Below are 17,712 nucleotides of genomic sequence, written 5' to 3'. Positions count from 1 at the left end.
TCTCTCTCTCTCTTTTTTTTTTTTTTTTTTTTTTTTTGTGATGGAATCTCACTCTGTCGCCCAGGCTGGAGTGCAGTGGCGAGATCTCGGCTCACTGCAAGCTTCGCCTCCCCGGCCCACGCCATTCTCCTGCCTCAGCTTCCCAAGTAGCTGGGACCACAGGTGCCCGCCACCGCGCCCGGCTAATTTTTTGTATTTTTAGTAGAGACGGGGTTTCACTGTGTTAGCCAGGATGGTCTCGATCTCCTGACCTTGTGATCCGCCCGCCTCAGCCTCCCAAAGTGCTGGGATTACAAGCGTGAGCCACCGCGCCCGGCCCTTAGTTTTTTTCTTAATGTGGTAAGGGAATAGGTTTATACGACGGGGATAAATGATAGTGAGGAGGGGCAACGTCACCAGAAGACACTGTGGTGTCAGAAACTGGTGATCTATACAGAAGTTCACCAAGGATGTTATTAAAGGGGATAGAAAGCAGAAAGTTTCCTCCCCTGTGCCTTATCCTACATGTTACACAGAAGCTAAGAAAGGGTAGGATGAAGTGGTTTGTGGTTGGCTCAGAAGCTTAGTCAAAATAATTTAGGACCCTTAAGAAGTAGGAGAAAAGAGTTGGGGAAGGCAAATGGGGGCACTGTCCATGGTGCTAGACCTTGAACCCTTGTGTTCCTCCAGCCCAGGTGGGATGAGGAACCCAAAAATAGTCCCTAGTCCTGCTTCCAGGAAAGGGCAAAAGGCTTGGGAAAACCCAGAGGGAGCTAAGAACTGGGATCTGGGTTTTGCGGTGACTTGGAAAATATACAGCTGTTCAGCAAGTCTTGACATAGAAACACAGAAACGGCTTCAGGCCAGGTGCAGTGGCTCACGCCTGTAATCCCAGCACTTTGGCAGGCTGAGGCAGGAGGATCTCTTGAGGCCAGGAGTTCAAGACCATCCTAGGTAACAATACCAGACCCCCTCCCTACCAAAAACAATTTTTTAAAATTAGCCAAGTGTGGTGGTGCCCACCTGTGGTTCCAGCTACTTGGGAAACTGAGGCAGGAGAATTGCTTGAGCCCAGGAGGTTGAGGCTGCAGTAAGCTATTATTACACCACTGCATTCTAGCCTGGACAACATAGCAAGACCCTATCTCCAAAAAAAAAAAAAGAAAAGAAAAGAAAAGAAAAGAATATGGCTTCAAGCAACCCACATTCATTGTGCACTTGCTAAGGGCCAGTCCCTATGAAAGAGTTTCAGAGTGTAGTGTGGCTATGAATATGGATTCTGATCTGGAAGGCCCAGGCATGAATTTGCTCTGCCGCTTATGAGGTGTTTGACCTTGCATAAGGCATTTAATGTCTCTTTGCTTCTGTTTCCTCACTTGTATAATGGGGGTAATATTTTACAAGGCTTAAAGCGGTTCCTGGTATAGAGGTACACAGTAACCGCTATTCAAGTGTTTACTATTATTATTTTATACATGTATTACCTCATTTCTTCCTCAAAACAACTTTATATGGTAGGTACTATTATTCTTTTCATCTTACAGATGAGGAAATTGAAGCTTAGAGAAATTAATTCATTTGGCCAGGCGTGATGGCTCACACCTATAATCCCAGAACTTTGGGAGGCCAAGGCAGGCAGATCGCTTGAGCTCAGCAGTTTGAGACCAGCCTGGGCAACATGATGAAACCCTGTATCTACAAAAAATACGAAAATTAGCCAGGCATGGTGGCATTTGCTTATAGTCCCAGCAACATGGGAGGTCGAGGCTGCAGTGAGCCATGATCACTGCACTCCAGCCTGGGTGACAAAGTGAGACCTTGTTTCAAAAAAAAATCATTCATTCACTCATTTATTTATTCTTCCATGAATTCAACAAATATTTTGAGGCCAATTATCTTCCAAGTGTTATTCTAGAAGACTCTGGGGGCCCATAAGTGAACGAGACTACAGGATCCTTACTGTAGAGGGTCTTACATCCTAGTGGTGGAGGACAAAGACAGAAATAAGTAAATAAATAAGACCAGGTGCAGTGGCTCACACCTGTAATCCCAGCTCTTTGGGAGGCCAAGGCAGGAAGATTGCTTGAGCCCAGGAGTTTGAGACCAGCCTGGGTAACATGGCAAGACCCCATCTCTAGAAAAAAAAATACACACACACAGTAGTCCCAGCTACTCAGGAGGCTGAAGTGGGAGAATCACTTGAGCCTGGGAGGTTGAGGCTGCAGTGAGCTGTGTTCGAGCCACTGCATTCCAGACTGGGTGACAAAGTGAGACTGTGTTTCAAAAAAGAGTAAAAAAATAAATAATTTTTGACTGTGCTAAATTCCAGGAGGAGGATGCACAAGGAGATATCAAAAAGAATGTCAGACCAGAGCTACTTCTGACAGGGTTTCCCGGGAAGTCCTTTCTGAGGAGGCAACAGTTGACCCATGCAGTGATTTGAAAGTACACCATAGAGCCAATCAGATTAATAATGGATTGGATGTAAGGGTTAAGGGGGAAAAAAAGGAATGCAGGATCACTCCTAAGCTAAATGCCTTTCTGGGAGTTACTGAGCTAGTGCCAGATGAGCCCAGATTTGAACCCAGATGTAGCTGACTCCAAAACTTGACTCTTACTCTTGCAAATTATGTCTGAAGACCTGGATTGATATATGGAAGATCAATAACAAGACCTTGACCATCTGTCTTAACAGCCATCAGCCAATTTTTTTATTTTTTTTTGAGACAGAGTTTTGCTCATGTTGCCCAGGCTAGAGTGCAATGGCGTGATCTCCACTCACTCACTGCAACCTCCGCCTCCCGGGTTCAAGCGATTCTCCTGCCTCAGCCTCCTGAGTAGCTGGGATTACAGGCATGCGCCACATCCCCAGCTAATTTCATATTTTTAGTAGAGATGGGGTTTCTCCATGTTGATCAGGCTGGTCTCAAACTCTTGACCTCAGGTGATCCACCCACCTCCGCCTCCCAAAGTGTTGGAATTACAGGCGTGAGCCACCGCATCCAGCCAACAGTCATTATTAAATAAGACACAACACCATGTTCCATGAACCTACGACTTTTAATGTAGGAGATGAGTCTCGTACTCATGGAAAAATAACATAAACTATAAATTGAAATACTCTATCATATGGTACAAGTGAGAGGTGCAAAATAAATTTTAGAGAGTAAGGTGAGTTAGAGGAGTGAGGTGGGCATTGTGTATTTGAAGTCCCTCTCCCTTCTCTGGAGGCCCAGACCAGTGCTTTTCAAAGTGTGGTCCCCAGTTCAGCGGTGGCTCCTGGGAACTTGTTAGAAGCGCCAACTTTCAGTCCTCATTCAAAACCTTCTGAATCAGAATCCCTGGAGGAACATCTGTTTTTTTTGTTTTTCTCTTAGTATTTTTAACTTTTAATGTTTTTAACTAATTATTTTAATATAAATTGTACATACTTACAAGGTACAGTGTGATATTTTGATACATTATACAATGTGTAATGACCACATCAGTGTAATTAGCTTATCTATCACCTCAAATATTTATCATTTCTTCGTGTTGGGGGCAATCAAAATCTACTCTCAACTATTTGAAAATGTACAATAAATTGTTGTGAATTATAGTCACCCTATAGTGCTATAGAACACTAAACACTATTCCTCTTTTCTAGCTGTGCTTTTCTATCTATTAACCAACCTTTGGCTACCCTCCTCCCCACTACCCTTCCCAGCCTCTAGAAACCACTATCCTACTGTCTACTTCCATGAGCTCAACTTTTTAAGCTTCCACATATGAGTGAGAGTATGCAGTATTTATCTTTCTGTGCCTGGCTTATTTCACTTAACATAATATTCTCCAAGTTCATCCATGTTGCCATGAATGAACATGAAAAAGAATTTCATTCTTTTTTATGGCTAAATAGTAGTCCACTGTATATATGTACCACATTTTCTTTACCCATTCATCTGTTGACAGACACTTAGGTTGATTCCATATGTTGGTTATTGTGAATAGCATTGCAATAAATGGGGTGCAGGTATCCATTTGCTATACTGATTCCAATTGCTTTGGATACGTATTAGTCCATTTTCCCACTGCTATAAAGATATTACCTGAGACTGGGTAATTCATAAAGGAAAGAGGTTTAATTGATTCACAGTTGCACCTGGTTGGAGAAGCCTCAGGAAACATACAGTCATGGTGGAAGGCAAAGGGGAAGCAAGGACCTTCTTCACATGGCGGCAGGAGAGAGAAGTCCAAGCTCAGAAAATGACAGATGTTTATAGAACCATCAGATCTATGAGAACTCACTCACTATCATGAGTACACATGGGGGAACTGCCCCCATGATCCAATCACCTCCCTCCCTCGACATGTGAGGGTTACAGTTCCCTCCCTTGACATGTGGAGATCACAATTCGAGATGAGATTTGGGTGGGGACACAGAGCCAAACTATATCAGGATATATGCCCAGTAGCAAAACTGCTGGATCGTATGGTAGTTCTTAGTTTTTTGAGGAACCTCCATACAGTTTTCCATACTAGCTGTAGTAATTTACATCTCCACCAACAACGTGTAAGAGTTCCCCCTCTTCTTCACATCTTCACCAGCATGTATTATGTTTTGTCTTTTTGATGATCCCCGTTCTAACTAGGGTGAGATGATATCTCATGAGGTTTTGATTTGCATTTCCTTGATGATTAGTGATGTTAACCACTTTTTCATATGTCTGTGCCAGCCACCTGTTTTTTAACAAGTCCACTAGAAGGCTGAGAACCCCAGGTCTAAAGTGCCAGTTTCAGGACAAAGCACTTGGCCTCCCTATTTGCACTTCTGTCTCCACCACGACTCCAGCAGCTCCCTCCTAAACCTTCAACTGAGTCCACAGCTGCATAAAAGTATTTTCTGATCCTGAGTTCTTGTGAGCCTGGAAAAAAAAACCCTCTTCTGCTAAACCCATCTGAGAAATGGCACATATTTTTATTTTTTATTTTTTCATTAAACTTTAAGTTCTGGGATACGCGTGCAGAACGTGCAGGTTTGTTGCACAGGTACACATGTGCCACGGTGGTTTGCTGCACCCGTCAACCCGTCATCTAGGTTTTAAGCTCCACATGCATTAGATATTTGTCCTAATGCTCTCCCTCCCCTTCCTCCCGAACCCCAGGCAGACCCCAGAGTGTGATATTCCCCTCCCTGTGTCCATGTGTTCTCATTGTTTAACTCCCGCTTATGAGTGAGAACATGTGGTGTTTGGTTTTCTGTTCCCGTGTTAGTTTGCTGGGAATGATGGTTTCCAGCTTCATCCATGAGAAATGGCACATATTTTTAAAGAAACTATATGGAAATTAAGAGAGAAGCAAAACAACCCTCAAAACACAATCCCAGCACTTTGGGAAGCCAAGGCGGGAGGAAAGCTTGAGGCCAGGAGGTCGAGGCCAGCCTGGGCCACATGATGAAACCCCGTCTCTACTAAAAATACAAAACAAAAAAAAAAACCTGGGTGTGGTGGCACGCCTGTAATACCAGCTACAGGCTGGGAGGCTGAGGCAGGAGAATCGCTTGAACCCACAGGTGGAAGATGCAGTGAGCCGAGACTGTGCGACTGCACTCCAGTCTGGGTAACATTGAGATTCCGTCTCAAGAAAAAATAAAAATAAAAATAAAAAATTAATTAATTTTAAAAAAGAAAGAGAAATCAGCTGGGTGTGATGGTGCCTGCCTGTAATTCCAGCTACTCGGGAGGCTGGAGCCTGGGAGGCTGGGGTTGCAGTGAGCCAAGATCGCACCACTGAACTCCAGCCTGGGTGACAGAGCAAGACGCTGTCTCAAAAACACACACACACACCCCCCCACACACACACAGAGTTTAGAAATGCGGTATTTACAAAGCCAATCTTCTCTACCTGAGCTTTGAAATAAACTAAGGGTTTGCCTCCTGGCCATACTACTTACTAGCAATATAATCTGGAGAAACTAACCTCTGGGCCTCAGTTTATCTGTCTTTGAAATAGGAGTAATAACAGTATCTTCCCCATAGAGTTGTAAAAATTAAATGAGGTATATGTACAAAGCTTGCTGAAGCTCCTGAGTCATAGTAAACCTTCAGTTAATGTTGGGTTTGTGGAAGAAGAAGGTTTTGTGCTATGTTTGGATTTAACTGGGCTAGAGGCATCTTATTTCAGGCATCAGAGGGTGTGAAGCATTCTGACAAGAGAATCTACTCCATATAGGAAATGATTCACTAGCCCAGGACAGGTGAGCAGCTGTTACTGAACAGTGAGTTAATGACCATGGGCCGATCACTTGAGGTCAGGAGTTCGAGACCAGCCTGGCCAACATAGCAAAAACCCATCTCTACTGAAAATACAAAAATTAGCCGGGCATGGTGGTGGGTGCCTGTAATCCCAGCTTCTCAGGAGGCTGAGGCAGGAGAATCACTTGAACCTGGCAAGCGGAGGTTGCAGTGAGCTGAGATCGTGCCACTGCACTCCAGCCTGGGCGACACAGCAAGAGGCTCCGTCTCAAAAAAAAAAAAAAAAAAAAAAAAGACATTATTGTAAGACTGGCCACTAGCCACTAGGTGTCCCAGCTTCATCTGGGTTATGATAACAATAGCTGAAGTTTTTCCAGCACTTCCTATAAAGTCATGTTATTATCCTAGTTTTACAAACAGGGCAACTCGTCTCAGAAAGCGTAAGTAACAAGGTCACAGCTTATAAAGTCTAGACTCTCTTTTATCTCATTGAGCTATAAACTTCCACATGATAAGCCTGTGTCCGGCCCCATGTTGCCTGGGCCTGGGGCTCTGCGGGCCTGACTGCTCACCTCTGGGCCTGTGTTTCCTCCGTAGATCAAGTGGCTTGTGCAGATCCCGAGATCTGCCGGAAGATCTGCAGCAACCCCTCGGGCTGTTCTGACATCGCGTATCCCAAACTCGTGCTGGAACTCCTGCCCACAGGTAAAGTCCCTTCACCCCTGCATCAAGTCCCCTGGAGCACCCAGAAAGGAGATCACTGGATGGGCTCTGATCCAAGGCAGGGCCAAGAAGGGAGGGCTGGAGGGAGGAACAGGCTCTAGGCTCCCCATGAAAGGCTGAGTCCTGCAGGAAGCTCTGCCCCGCCGTCCTCCCTGAGGTTCTGCCTCCTCCAGTTGAGCCCACTGGGATCGGCTGCTTTGGCAGAAAAGGGCCGAGGCCCATGACCTCCCTTCCGCCCCCAGGGCTCCGTGGGCTGATGATGGCTGTGATGGTGGCGGCTCTCATGTCCTCCCTCACCTCCATCTTTAACAGTGCCAGCACCATCTTCACCATGGACCTCTGGAATCACCTCCGGCCTCGGGCATCTGAGAAGGAGCTCATGATTGTAGGCAGGTAAGTCCCTACTGGGTGGGGCTGGGGCAGGGGGAAGAGAGAGCTGAGCCCACCCAGAGGCAAAGTCCAGGTCCAGCCAGCAACTTAGCCAGGCTGAAGAGCGTTAGGACTCCACGTGCAACACATTGGTTCATTCAGGAGATGCTCAACGAGCACCTACTCTGTACCAGGCACAGGGCACGTAACCATGAAAGGGCTCAGTTCTTGCCTTTATGGAGCTAGGGAAGGAAGAGAATAAGCAAATAATTATAACCCAGCTGGGCGAGGTGGCTCACACCTGTAATCACAGCACTTTGGGAGGCCAGGCCGGTGGATCACTTGAGGTCAGGTGTTCAAGACCAGGCTGGCCAACATGGTGAAACCCCGTCTCTACTAAAAATACACAAATTAGCTGTGGTGGCAGGTGCCTGTAATCTCAGCTACTCAGGAGGCTGAGGCAGGACAATCATTTGAACCCAGGAGGCGGAGGTTGCAGTGAGCCAAGATGGCACACTGCACTCTAGCCTGGGTGACAGAGTGAGACTCTGTCTCAAAATAATAAAATAAAATAAGCTGGGAGTGTTGGCATGTGTCTGTAATCCCAGTTTCTTGGGAGGCTGAGGCAGGAGGATCACTTGAGCCCAGGAGTTGGAGGCTGCAGTGAGCTATGCTCTCACCACTGCACCCCAGCCTTGGCAACAGAACAAGACCCTATTAAAAAAGAGAGAGAGAAAGAGGAGTAAATGTTCAGGGAAGATGATGCTAATTTGTGCCTCTCGCCGCTGGCACCAGGGTGTTTGTGCTGCTGCTGGTCCTGGTCTCCATCCTATGGATCCCTGTGGTCCAGGCCAGCCAGGGTGGCCAGCTCTTCATCTACATCCAGTCCATCAGCTCCTACCTGCAGCCGCCCGTGGCGGTGGTCTTCATCATGGGATGTTTCTGGAAGAGGACCAATGAAAAGGTAGCTCTGGACTGCTCCCACTAGGCCAGAACCAAGTGCTGCCCCTTGAGGACTGGGATAGGATGGGAGGGGAGGGCACTGGAGGGAGATACAGGCTGGACTTGGGTGTTGAGAGGGAGGGTGAGTTTCATGGTGGAAGATACAGAGAGGGTGTTTATCTGACCTTTGCAAAAAAGCAATGAGAGGGCTGCTGCGATGGCTCACACCTGTAATCCCAGCACTTTGGGAGGCTGAGGTGGGTGGATCACTTGAGGTTGAGAGTTCGAGACCAGCCTGGCCAACATGGCAAAACCCCACCACTACACAAAATACAAAAATGAGCCTGGTGTGGTGGTGGGTGCCTGTAATCCCAGCTACTCAGATGCTGAGGCAGGAGAATCACTGGAACCTGGGAGGCAGAGGTTGCAGTGAGCTGAGACTGCACCACTGCACTCCAGCCCGGGTGAAAGAGTGAGACTCTGTCTCTCAAAAAAAAAAAAAAAAAAAAAAAAGCAGTGAGAAGTTCTCATCAAAAGTATATTAATGCATTTTTTGTTATTGAACAGGGAAGCTAAATTAAGAGGGTGTTAGTAATCTATTAGTAGTCGATTCATTATAAAAAGATAAATGAGCCAGGCGCGGTGGCTCACGCCTGTAATCCCAGCACTTTGGGAGGCCGAGACGGGCGGATCACAAGGTCAGGAGATCGAGACCATCCTGGCTAACACGGTGAAACCCCGTCTCTACTAAAAGTACAAAAAAGTAGCCGGGCGAGGTGGCGGGCGTCTGTAGTCCCAGCTACTCGGGAGGCTGAGGCAGGACAATGGCGTAAACCCAGGAGGCGGAGCTTATAGTGAGCCGAGTTCGTGCCACTGCACTCCAGCCTGGGCGACACAGCAAAGACTCCGTCTCAAAAAAAAAAAAAGAAAAAAAAGATAAATGGTTCAGTATTGCAGAACCCTTCCAAATTGCTGACCCATGCGTGCAGTGACCACCACAAGAAAGACAAGCCCTGGAGATGGCTTCTTGAGGTTCCTGGAGGCCAGAGGCCTTGGCGTCTCTAAGGCGATCTTGCTCTGATGTTGCAGGGTGCCTTCTGGGGCCTGATCTCGGGCCTGTTCCTGGGCTTGATTAGGCTGGTCCTGGACTTTATTTACGTGCAGCCTCGGTGCGACCAGCCAGATGAGCGCCCGGTCCTGGTGAAGAGCATCCACTACCTCTACTTCTCCATGATCCTGTCCACAGTCACCCTCATCACTGTCTCCACCGTGAGCTGGTTCACAGAGTCGCCCTCCAAGGAGATGGTACGTTTGGGCTGATGGCTAGATCTGTTGAGACTTTTTGTTGGAAGTGACAGAAAACTGACCCACACTGACTTAAGTGAAGGAGACTGATTGTCCAAAAAGCTGAAAAGTCCAGGGTTGGGATTCAGGGGCAGGATTATTCAGGACTTTGAAAAGGTCATCAGAATCCATCTGCACTTCTGCTTTGATTCTTACGTCCCATATGGAGCCCAGTACCTTCTAGAGAGATACCCTCTTTTACTGTCATTAAGTAAACATAAGGCTGGGGTGCGGCGGCTCATTCCTGTAATCCCAGCACTTCAGGAAGCTGAGGTGGGAGGATCACTTGAGGCCAGGAGTTCGAGACCAGCCTGGGCAACATAGTGAGAACCCATCTCTTTAAAAAATGAAAAAATTAGCAGGGCGTGATAGCTCATGCCTGTAATCTCAGTTACTAGGGAGGCTGAGAGGGGAGGATTGCCAGAGCCCAGGAGTTGGACGATGCAGTGAGCTATGACCATGCCACTGTACTCCAGCCTGGGTGACAGAGCAAAACCCTGTCTCACAAAAAAAAAAAAAAAAAAAAAAGAAAGAAAGAAAGAAAAAAAGAAAAGAAAAGAAAAAATTAGCAGGGCGTGATGGCTCATGCCTGTAATCCCAGCTACTAGGGAGGCTGAGGTGGGACGACTGCTTCAGCCCAGGAGTTTAAGGCTGCAGTGAGCTATGTCCATGCCACCGCACTCCCACCTGGGTGACAGAACAAGAACCTGTCTTAAAAAAAAAAAAAAGGTAAAAATAAGCATAAGTATTTCTGTCCCAGAATTTCTAGAGAAGTTCTAGATTCCCACTGATGAAGTCAGCTCAGGACACATGCTCATCCGCGAACCCAGAAGCAGTCCAAAGCGGTGAAGGCCATCCTGTGGCTCTGCGGAATTCAATCCCTGTGGCCGGAGAAATGGATGAGCTGAAATGACCAATTCTGGGGTCCCGCAATACTCTAGGGTGAAGGTTAAGCTCTGGGGATTAGAATGAGGGATAATCACATCCCAGCAACATGAGGATGGGGTTTATCGGAGAAAGACGTGGGAATGAGCGGGGAAATTGTGCGCTGATGCTGAAGAGCGCAGGGACGTGACGCTTGTTGGAGGATGGGGTGGGAGGGTGGGGCTGGGAGCAGATGCAGACACAAAGGCTGAGTGTGGGGTTGGGTGGGGAGTATGAGAAAAGGATGGAAAACCCCGGCCCCACCTCCACCACAAATCTCATCATTCACATCATTCGTTCCTGCTCCTTAGGTCAGCCACCTGACCTGGTTTACTCGTCATGACCCCGTGGTCCAGAAGGAACCAGCGCCACCAGCAGCTCCCTTGTCTCTTGCCCTCTCTCAGAACGGGATGCCAGAGGCCAGCAGCAGCAGCAGAGTCCAGTTCGAGATGGTTCAAGAAAACATGTCTAAAACCCACAGCTGTGAGTAGCCTCTCTCCTCAGTTACAGCAAGAAGCATTACGCGTTAAGGGGATTTTTTTTTTTTTTTTTTCCTATCAAATTACAAGCCAGGAAAGTGGGCAGACTTGGAGTTTTAGCATCCTCTGGCTCCACTGTCTGATCTGTCCCCACGCTCTGGCCATGGGAAAGGAGTTTTTAGTAACTTTCAACAGAAGCTTCCTACGGGTACTAAGAGTAAACAAACACTTGTTGAGTGCCTATGAAGACACGGTTCATTTCATCCTCATGCTCCACACACGCGCAGGCAGGAACACGACGTGCCTTCTCTCAGTGCTTCTAAACTGGCGGTTTGCAGGCATATTTTGGCTTGGCCCACCTACAGTTTCAATAAAATGTAAGTTAACGTTTAAAAATGGAGAGATTTCGGCTGGGCGCCGTGGCTCAAGCCTGTAATCCCAGCACTTTGGCAGGCCAAGGCGGGTGGATCATTTGAAGTCAGGAGTTCAAGACCAGCCTGGCCAACACGGTGAAACCCCACCTCTACTAAAAATACAAAAATTAGCTGGGCACGGTAGCGCATGCCTATAGTTCCAGCTACATGGCAGGCTGAGGCAGGAGAATCACTTGAACCTGGGAGGTGGACGTTGCAGTGAGCCGAGATCGCGCCACTGCACTCCAGCCTGGGTGACAGAGTGAGACTCTAAAAAAAAAAAAAAAAAAAAAAAAAAAAATTGGGAGATTTCAGCCAGGCCTGGTGGTTCATGCCTGTAATCCCAGCACTTGAACACACCTGGTGAGTGTCCCCGTCTCGCCTCTCTGGGAGACACAGACCACCTCTACGGCCTTCCTTTGCTGGGTTCTTTCTAGGTGACATGACCCCGAAGCAGTCCAAAGTGGTGAAGGCCATCCTGTGGCTCTGCGGAATACAGGACAAGGGCAAGGAAGAGCTCCCGACCAGAGCAGAACCCATCATAGTTTCCCTGGAAGAAAACCCCTTGGTGAAGACCCTCCTGGACGTCAACCTTATTTTCTGCGTGACCTGCGCCATCTTTATCTGGGGCTACTTTGCTTAGTGTGGGGTGAACCCGGGGGTTCAAAGGCTGTTTCTCTTCAATGCTCCATTTTTTTAATGAAAGAAAAAATAATAAAGCTTTTGTTTGTTTACCACAAGGCTTCCAAGTGTTTATAGACCATTTTCAACATGACACTTAGTTCTTTTCTTTTCTTTTTTTTTTTTTTTTTGAGACAGTGTCTCGCTCTGTCACCCAGGCTAGAGTGCAGTGGCATGGTCATAGTTCACTGCAACCTCAAACTCCTGGGCTCAAGTGATCCTCCCTCCTCAGCCTCCCAAGTTTCTAGGACTACAGGTACACACCACCATGCCTACCTAATTTTTTCTTTTTTTAAAGAGATGTGGTCTATGTTGCCCAGGCTGGTCCTGAACTCCTGGCCTCAAGTGATCCCCCCACCTCAGCCTCCCAAAGTACTAGGATTATTGGCATGAACCACCACGCCCAGCCTCTTTTCTTCTTGAAAATAATGAAGGTTAGAAGATGGAAAGAGGAGAGACATGTAAAAGCTTCCTTTCGCAAAAGACAGTTATTCATTCTTCTTATCCACTGTGTAACATCAATACCCAAATTCAAAGGGATAAAGAAGCAAAGGGACTCACAGGACCTTTTGGCATTCGAACTTGCCCAGCTCATCTTCACAGTGCGAAGAATGGGACCTACATTCTATCTCTTGCCTTCCACTATGGCTGGCTTTGGGTGAAGGTCCCCAAGAGTTTTCTCACTGTGATACTTCCTCCTAGATATTTCTTGGAAATAGATCCGAGTTGGTACTCTGAAATCTTGTGCTATAAGAAAATCAGGGAATTGTGTGCACTTCTCAAGTTCTGGCTTAGACTGCTTTGTTTCTGAGACAGGGTCTCACTCTGTCACCCAGGCTGGACTGTAGTGGCGCCCTGACGGCTCACTGCAGTCTTGACTTCCTGGGCTCATATGATCCTCCTATCTCAGCCTCCTGAGTAGTTGGGACTATAGCCATGCACCACCATGTCTGGCTAATTTTTAAAATTTATTTGCAGAGACATAGGGGGCTGCTCTCTCCTATGTTGCCTGAGCTGGTCTCAAAACTCCTGGGCTCAAGCAATCCTCTTGCCTTGGCCTCCCAAAGTGCTGGGATTACAGGCATGAGCCACGCACCCAGCCTTAGACTGTTTCTTTGCTTACTTCCCCAGGATGATGCTTCCCTAAAAAGCAGCAGCCAGGTGGATGGGCATCTCAATGAACTTCCCCACCAAAGGCCAGTAAGGCTTTCACCTGCAGGGCAGTGGCCTCCTGTTCTGGGTGGAGCCAGCCTCCTCAGCTTTCCCGCTTTGGGCCCGATAGAGTCTGATGGAATGACCCATTAGGGCTGCGTTTGCCACGTGCAGAGCTAAGAGCAGGCAGGGCCAACCCAGTGAGCCCTGAGACCATCTCTGGAGTAGCCCAGGGCCATGAACCATCCAGGCCTGGGATAAGGTTGGGTGGTGGGATGGACTAGAGCCTCTTCCTGGCCTGACAGAGCTGGAAAGCAGAGGAGTCTCTCGGGGGACCCCAATTTCCAGGCCAGAGGAAAATAAACAGGACCCCCCGGGGCTGAGGGGCTGCTTACCCACTTAATCCTCCAGTGATGTCTTTCCGGTTCCTACTTGATGCCAACAGCTGGGACTGGCCTGGTGCACAGGCAAATGTATTGGCCCAGTCCCCACTCTGCTCAGAAGGCCCAGCTCTCTACACGAATCCAAGCAGCAGCGGTGGGCTGGACAAAGGGCACCCCCAGCCGTCCTGGGAAAGGGTATGGGTGGGGAACTGGCTGTTAACATGGCTCTAGGGAGGAGCTTGGGATGGTTCTGGAGCAAGTGGGCTCAAGGAGCAGTCTTCACCGAGGAGGCTGAGCTTCTGCCTCCAAGGCCCAAAGGAGGGGAGTGGGCGGCATGGGGGGCTTCCACTACAGTCCTGAGCTCCCCGTCCAAGCCTGCCCCTCACACCGAGACCTCTGTTGCCTCTGGCTGGGGTCAACAGTATGTTTCAGCAGGAACACATTGAGCTGTCACTATGATCGCTCGGGCCACCCCCATCTCTGCCTGGCCTCCTGACTGGCCTTCACACATCCAGTCTTCCCCATTCTCCAGCCACTGGCAGGGTAGGCAACTCGGATCAAGCCAATCCTCTGCTTGGAATCCTTCAGTGACCTTCCCACACTCAGGATGAAGTCTGCAATCCTTTGCATTCCTTTTTTATTTTGTTTTTGGAAAGGGTCTCTCTTTGTTGCCCAGGCTGGAATGCAGGATGCGACCATGGCTCAACGCAGCCTCGAACTCCTAGGCTCAGGGGATCCTCCCACCTCAGTCTCCTGGGTAGCTGGGACTACAGGTACACACCACCATGCCTGGCAATTTTGTTGTTGTTGTACTTTGTGGAGAGGGCATTTTGCCATATTGCCCAGGCTGGTCTCCAACTCCTGGGCTAATGTGATCCACCTGCCTTGGCCTCCCAAAGTGCTGGGATTACAGGTGTGAGCCCCCAAATATGGCCTTTTTTTTCTTTTTTCTGTTTACAGACAGGGTCTTGCACTTTGTCACCCAGGCTGGAGTGCATTGGTAGGATCATGGCTCACTGGAGCTTTCAACTCCTGCCTCAGCCTCTTGAGTAGCTGGAACTACAGGCATTTGGCCACCATACCTGGCTAATTTTAATTTTTTTTTTTTTGTAGATGGTGTCTTACTATGTTGCCCTGGCTGGTCTCAAACTCCTGGCTTCAAGCAATCTGCCCACCTCAATGGCTCAAAGTGCTGGGATTAAGGCGTGAGCCACTGTGCCCAGCCAGCTGAGAGATTTTAAATGTTCTCACCACAAAAAATAAATAATGGAGGTGATGGATATGTTAATTAGCTTGATTTAACCATTCTGCAATGTATACATATACAAAAACATGTCGTATACCATAACTTTTATCAATTTAAAAAAACAGTGCAGTGCAAATACAATTTACAGATGTGCATAGAAACTGAATTCAGGCCAGGTGCAGTGGCTCACGTCTGTAATCCCAGCACTTCAGGAGGCCAAGGTGAATAGATCACCTGAGGTCAGGAGTTCAAGACCAGCCTGGCCAACATATCAAAACCTCATCTCCACTAAAAATACAAAAATTAGCTGGGCATGGTGGTGGGTGCCTGTAGTCCCAGCTACTTGGGAGGCTGAGGCAGGAGAATGGCTTAAACTTGGGAGGCGGGGGTAGCAGTGAGCCGAGATCATGCCACTGCACTCCAGCCTGGGCAACAGATCAAGATTCCATCTTAAACAAATAGAATGACAATTAAAAACCCCAAATTTAAATACAAGTAGAAAGAGTGAAAATAGAACCCTGATGTTTTTTGTTAGGTTTGGGGGAGGTTCTTCCTTGTATCAAATATCGCCCTCCTCACATGTCATTTGTGATGATGTTTCATGTGTGAAGCACAGACCCTAAGGTGACCCTCAATAATCCCTACTTCCTGGGAAGTGGATCCTTCCCCAGTCCAGCCTCAAGATAAGACCCCAGCCCTGGCTGCTGCCTTGACCGCAGCGGATGAAAACCCTGGACAGAGGACCCAGAGAAGCTGTGCCTGGAGTCCTGACCCACAGGGACTATGAGAAAATGAACGTGTTGTTGTAAGCTGCTAAGCATGTGGCCATCTGTCATGCTGCACTGGATAACTGACACGAGGGGCACGGTGTGTGAACGCATGTGTGGATGTAAAGAAGGGGTTGGCTGGAGAGGGTGTGGGAGGAAGACAGTTGCCTGCACAGCTGTGTGGGGTCTACACAGCCATGTACCTCCTTTGGAGGAAATCAGGTAGAAGTCATTTGGTTGCCAGTAAGAGAAACAAACCCAAAGAGGAACGCTTGTGCCAAAAACAATCAAGCACTTTATCGTGAGCATTCAAAGGCAAGAAATGCAGAATGGCTTCAGGGACACGAACCGGGAGCTGGGAGGGTTTTAAACACCAAGCCCTGTACTCTCCCCCTCTAATCTTTTGTGTCTGCCTCTCCGCATATCTGCTGACTTCTGCCTCTGCAGGCAGGTTTTCTCTACTACACAGAATCCACAGTGGTGGCAGGAGGGCACCCACAGCTCCGTGCCGGGAGACAGGGGTCCTGCCTGCTGGGGAAGAGACTCAGGGCCCACGCCTGTGCAAACCCATGTGGGACAGGGTGGGGATGGCCACGTGTGCAGCCTGCTGTGGGCAGTGGGGAAACTAAGGGAGTCCTTGACTTGCTCCCCCACTCCCTTAGCTGGCAGCTCAAGTGGTCTTGGTCACTTCTTGCCTTTGGCAGCACCAGACACTGTGGCTTCGCCACACCAGCACATCTCCTCCTCTCTAGCTCCACCGATGAGATACGAGAGAAGTGCAAGCCCTTGGCTGAGAAGCATCCCTGAGTGAGGTGCTTGCTGCCCAGTCTGATGCAAAACCCTGAGACTGTGGGTCCCAGAGGCCAGAGGCGCCGGAATATGGTGGGGAAATGGTGGGAGGAGACCTCAGGGAGAAACCAGGAGAGTTTGTCTTAAGACCTTCAAATAGGAGCACTTGCGGGACTCACTGGGCTTGGGAGAGCACTGAGAACTGCAGCCCCAACAGAGGAATGGGAGTCGCTCCACGGAGCTCCCAGAGAACCAGGGCCATCACAATGGTCCAGGATGGGGTCACTCCTACGGCATCTGAATTTTTAGAAGAGATGGTGCAGCTGGGGGAGCAGGGACAGGAAGTCTGAGCGCAAGGGCCTCTTCCTATAAGAAACTACTGGGTAGAGAAGGGAAGGAAACAATCTGAAGGGCAGATGGCCAGCGCCCTTCTGGACGGCCAGAAATGGCCACTGTGGGTTCCGATTCTCTACCTCTCTGGCGGTGGGCAGGCTGGAAACAGTGTACTGTGTGGAGTGCCAACGCAGCACAATGCCCCCAGCAGAGGGAATCCCAGGTCACAGGAATGGCAAAGAAAGAGGATCCAGGTGCCTCTCCTGGCCCTGCCGGTGGGATGCTGAGCCATGTACCTCACACTAGATAGTTCTGTTTGGTCCTTTTTTTTTTTTTTTTTTTTGAGACAGAGTCTCACTTTATTGCCCAGGCTGGAGTGCACTGGCGTGATCTTGGCTCACTGTAGCCTCTGTCTCCCAGGTTCAAATGATTCTCCTGTCTCAGCCTCCTAAGTAGCTGGAATTACTGGCGCCCGCCACAGTGCCAAGTTAATTTTTTGTATCTTTAGTAGAGATGGGGTTTCACCATGTTGACCAGGCTGGTCTCGAACTCCTGACATCAAGTGATCCTCCCGCCTCGGCCTCCCAAAAGGTGGTCTTTACCTTTGACACATACACAGAGTCCAATGATTTTCATTGTTTTGAAGTTTGCAGCTGTCAGGGTAGGAAGATTGCTGCAAACAATAGGAGAGTAAAAACTGAATGAGGCTCTTAAAATAATGAGGTAGGGTTTCCTGTACTTCAGAATCAGCAATGACGAACACATGCTACATTCATTCTGGGCAGGATGTCAGCACGGATGTTCCTCCTCCCCAGGTGCCAACAGCATCTCCTTGACAAGCGCCTACGTTCCTGCTTCCTCTGGAGGACAAGTTCAGGCATCATGATGGGAGCATCTCCGAGGCTCCATGGAGACACCTGACCGTGGACAGCCAGGCTCCTGGAGAAGGTGCTCA

At 48.6% G+C, this 17,712-nt stretch overlaps 1 protein-coding gene across 8 annotated transcripts in view; it reads left to right on the top strand.

Annotated features, from left to right (window-relative positions):
• The window catches only part of SLC5A11 (solute carrier family 5 member 11), a 66,513-nt gene extending 54,378 nt beyond the window's left edge, over positions 1-12,135 (top strand). For all 8 annotated transcript variants that reach the window (XM_025370361.1, XM_025370357.1, XM_025370354.1 and 5 more), the window contains 6 exons: positions 6,810-6,917; positions 7,178-7,328; positions 8,100-8,268; positions 9,336-9,551; positions 10,826-10,997; positions 11,844-12,135. In XM_025370361.1, coding sequence (XP_025226146.1) covers positions 6,810-6,917; positions 7,178-7,328; positions 8,100-8,268; positions 9,336-9,551; positions 10,826-10,997; positions 11,844-12,049 — 1,022 coding nt within the window. In that variant the 3' untranslated portion in view covers positions 12,050-12,135. The remainder of the gene's footprint in view (positions 1-6,809; positions 6,918-7,177; positions 7,329-8,099; positions 8,269-9,335; positions 9,552-10,825; positions 10,998-11,843) is intronic.
• Positions 12,136-17,712: the final 5,577 nt, after the last annotated feature.

This window comes from Theropithecus gelada, chromosome 20 (assembly GCF_003255815.1).
Source record: "Theropithecus gelada isolate Dixy chromosome 20, Tgel_1.0, whole genome shotgun sequence".
In the NCBI taxonomy this organism is placed as follows: domain Eukaryota; kingdom Metazoa; phylum Chordata; class Mammalia; order Primates; family Cercopithecidae; genus Theropithecus; species Theropithecus gelada.
The sequence above is the reverse complement of the archived record's forward strand: the minus strand, read 5'-3'. Positions and strand labels throughout refer to the sequence as shown.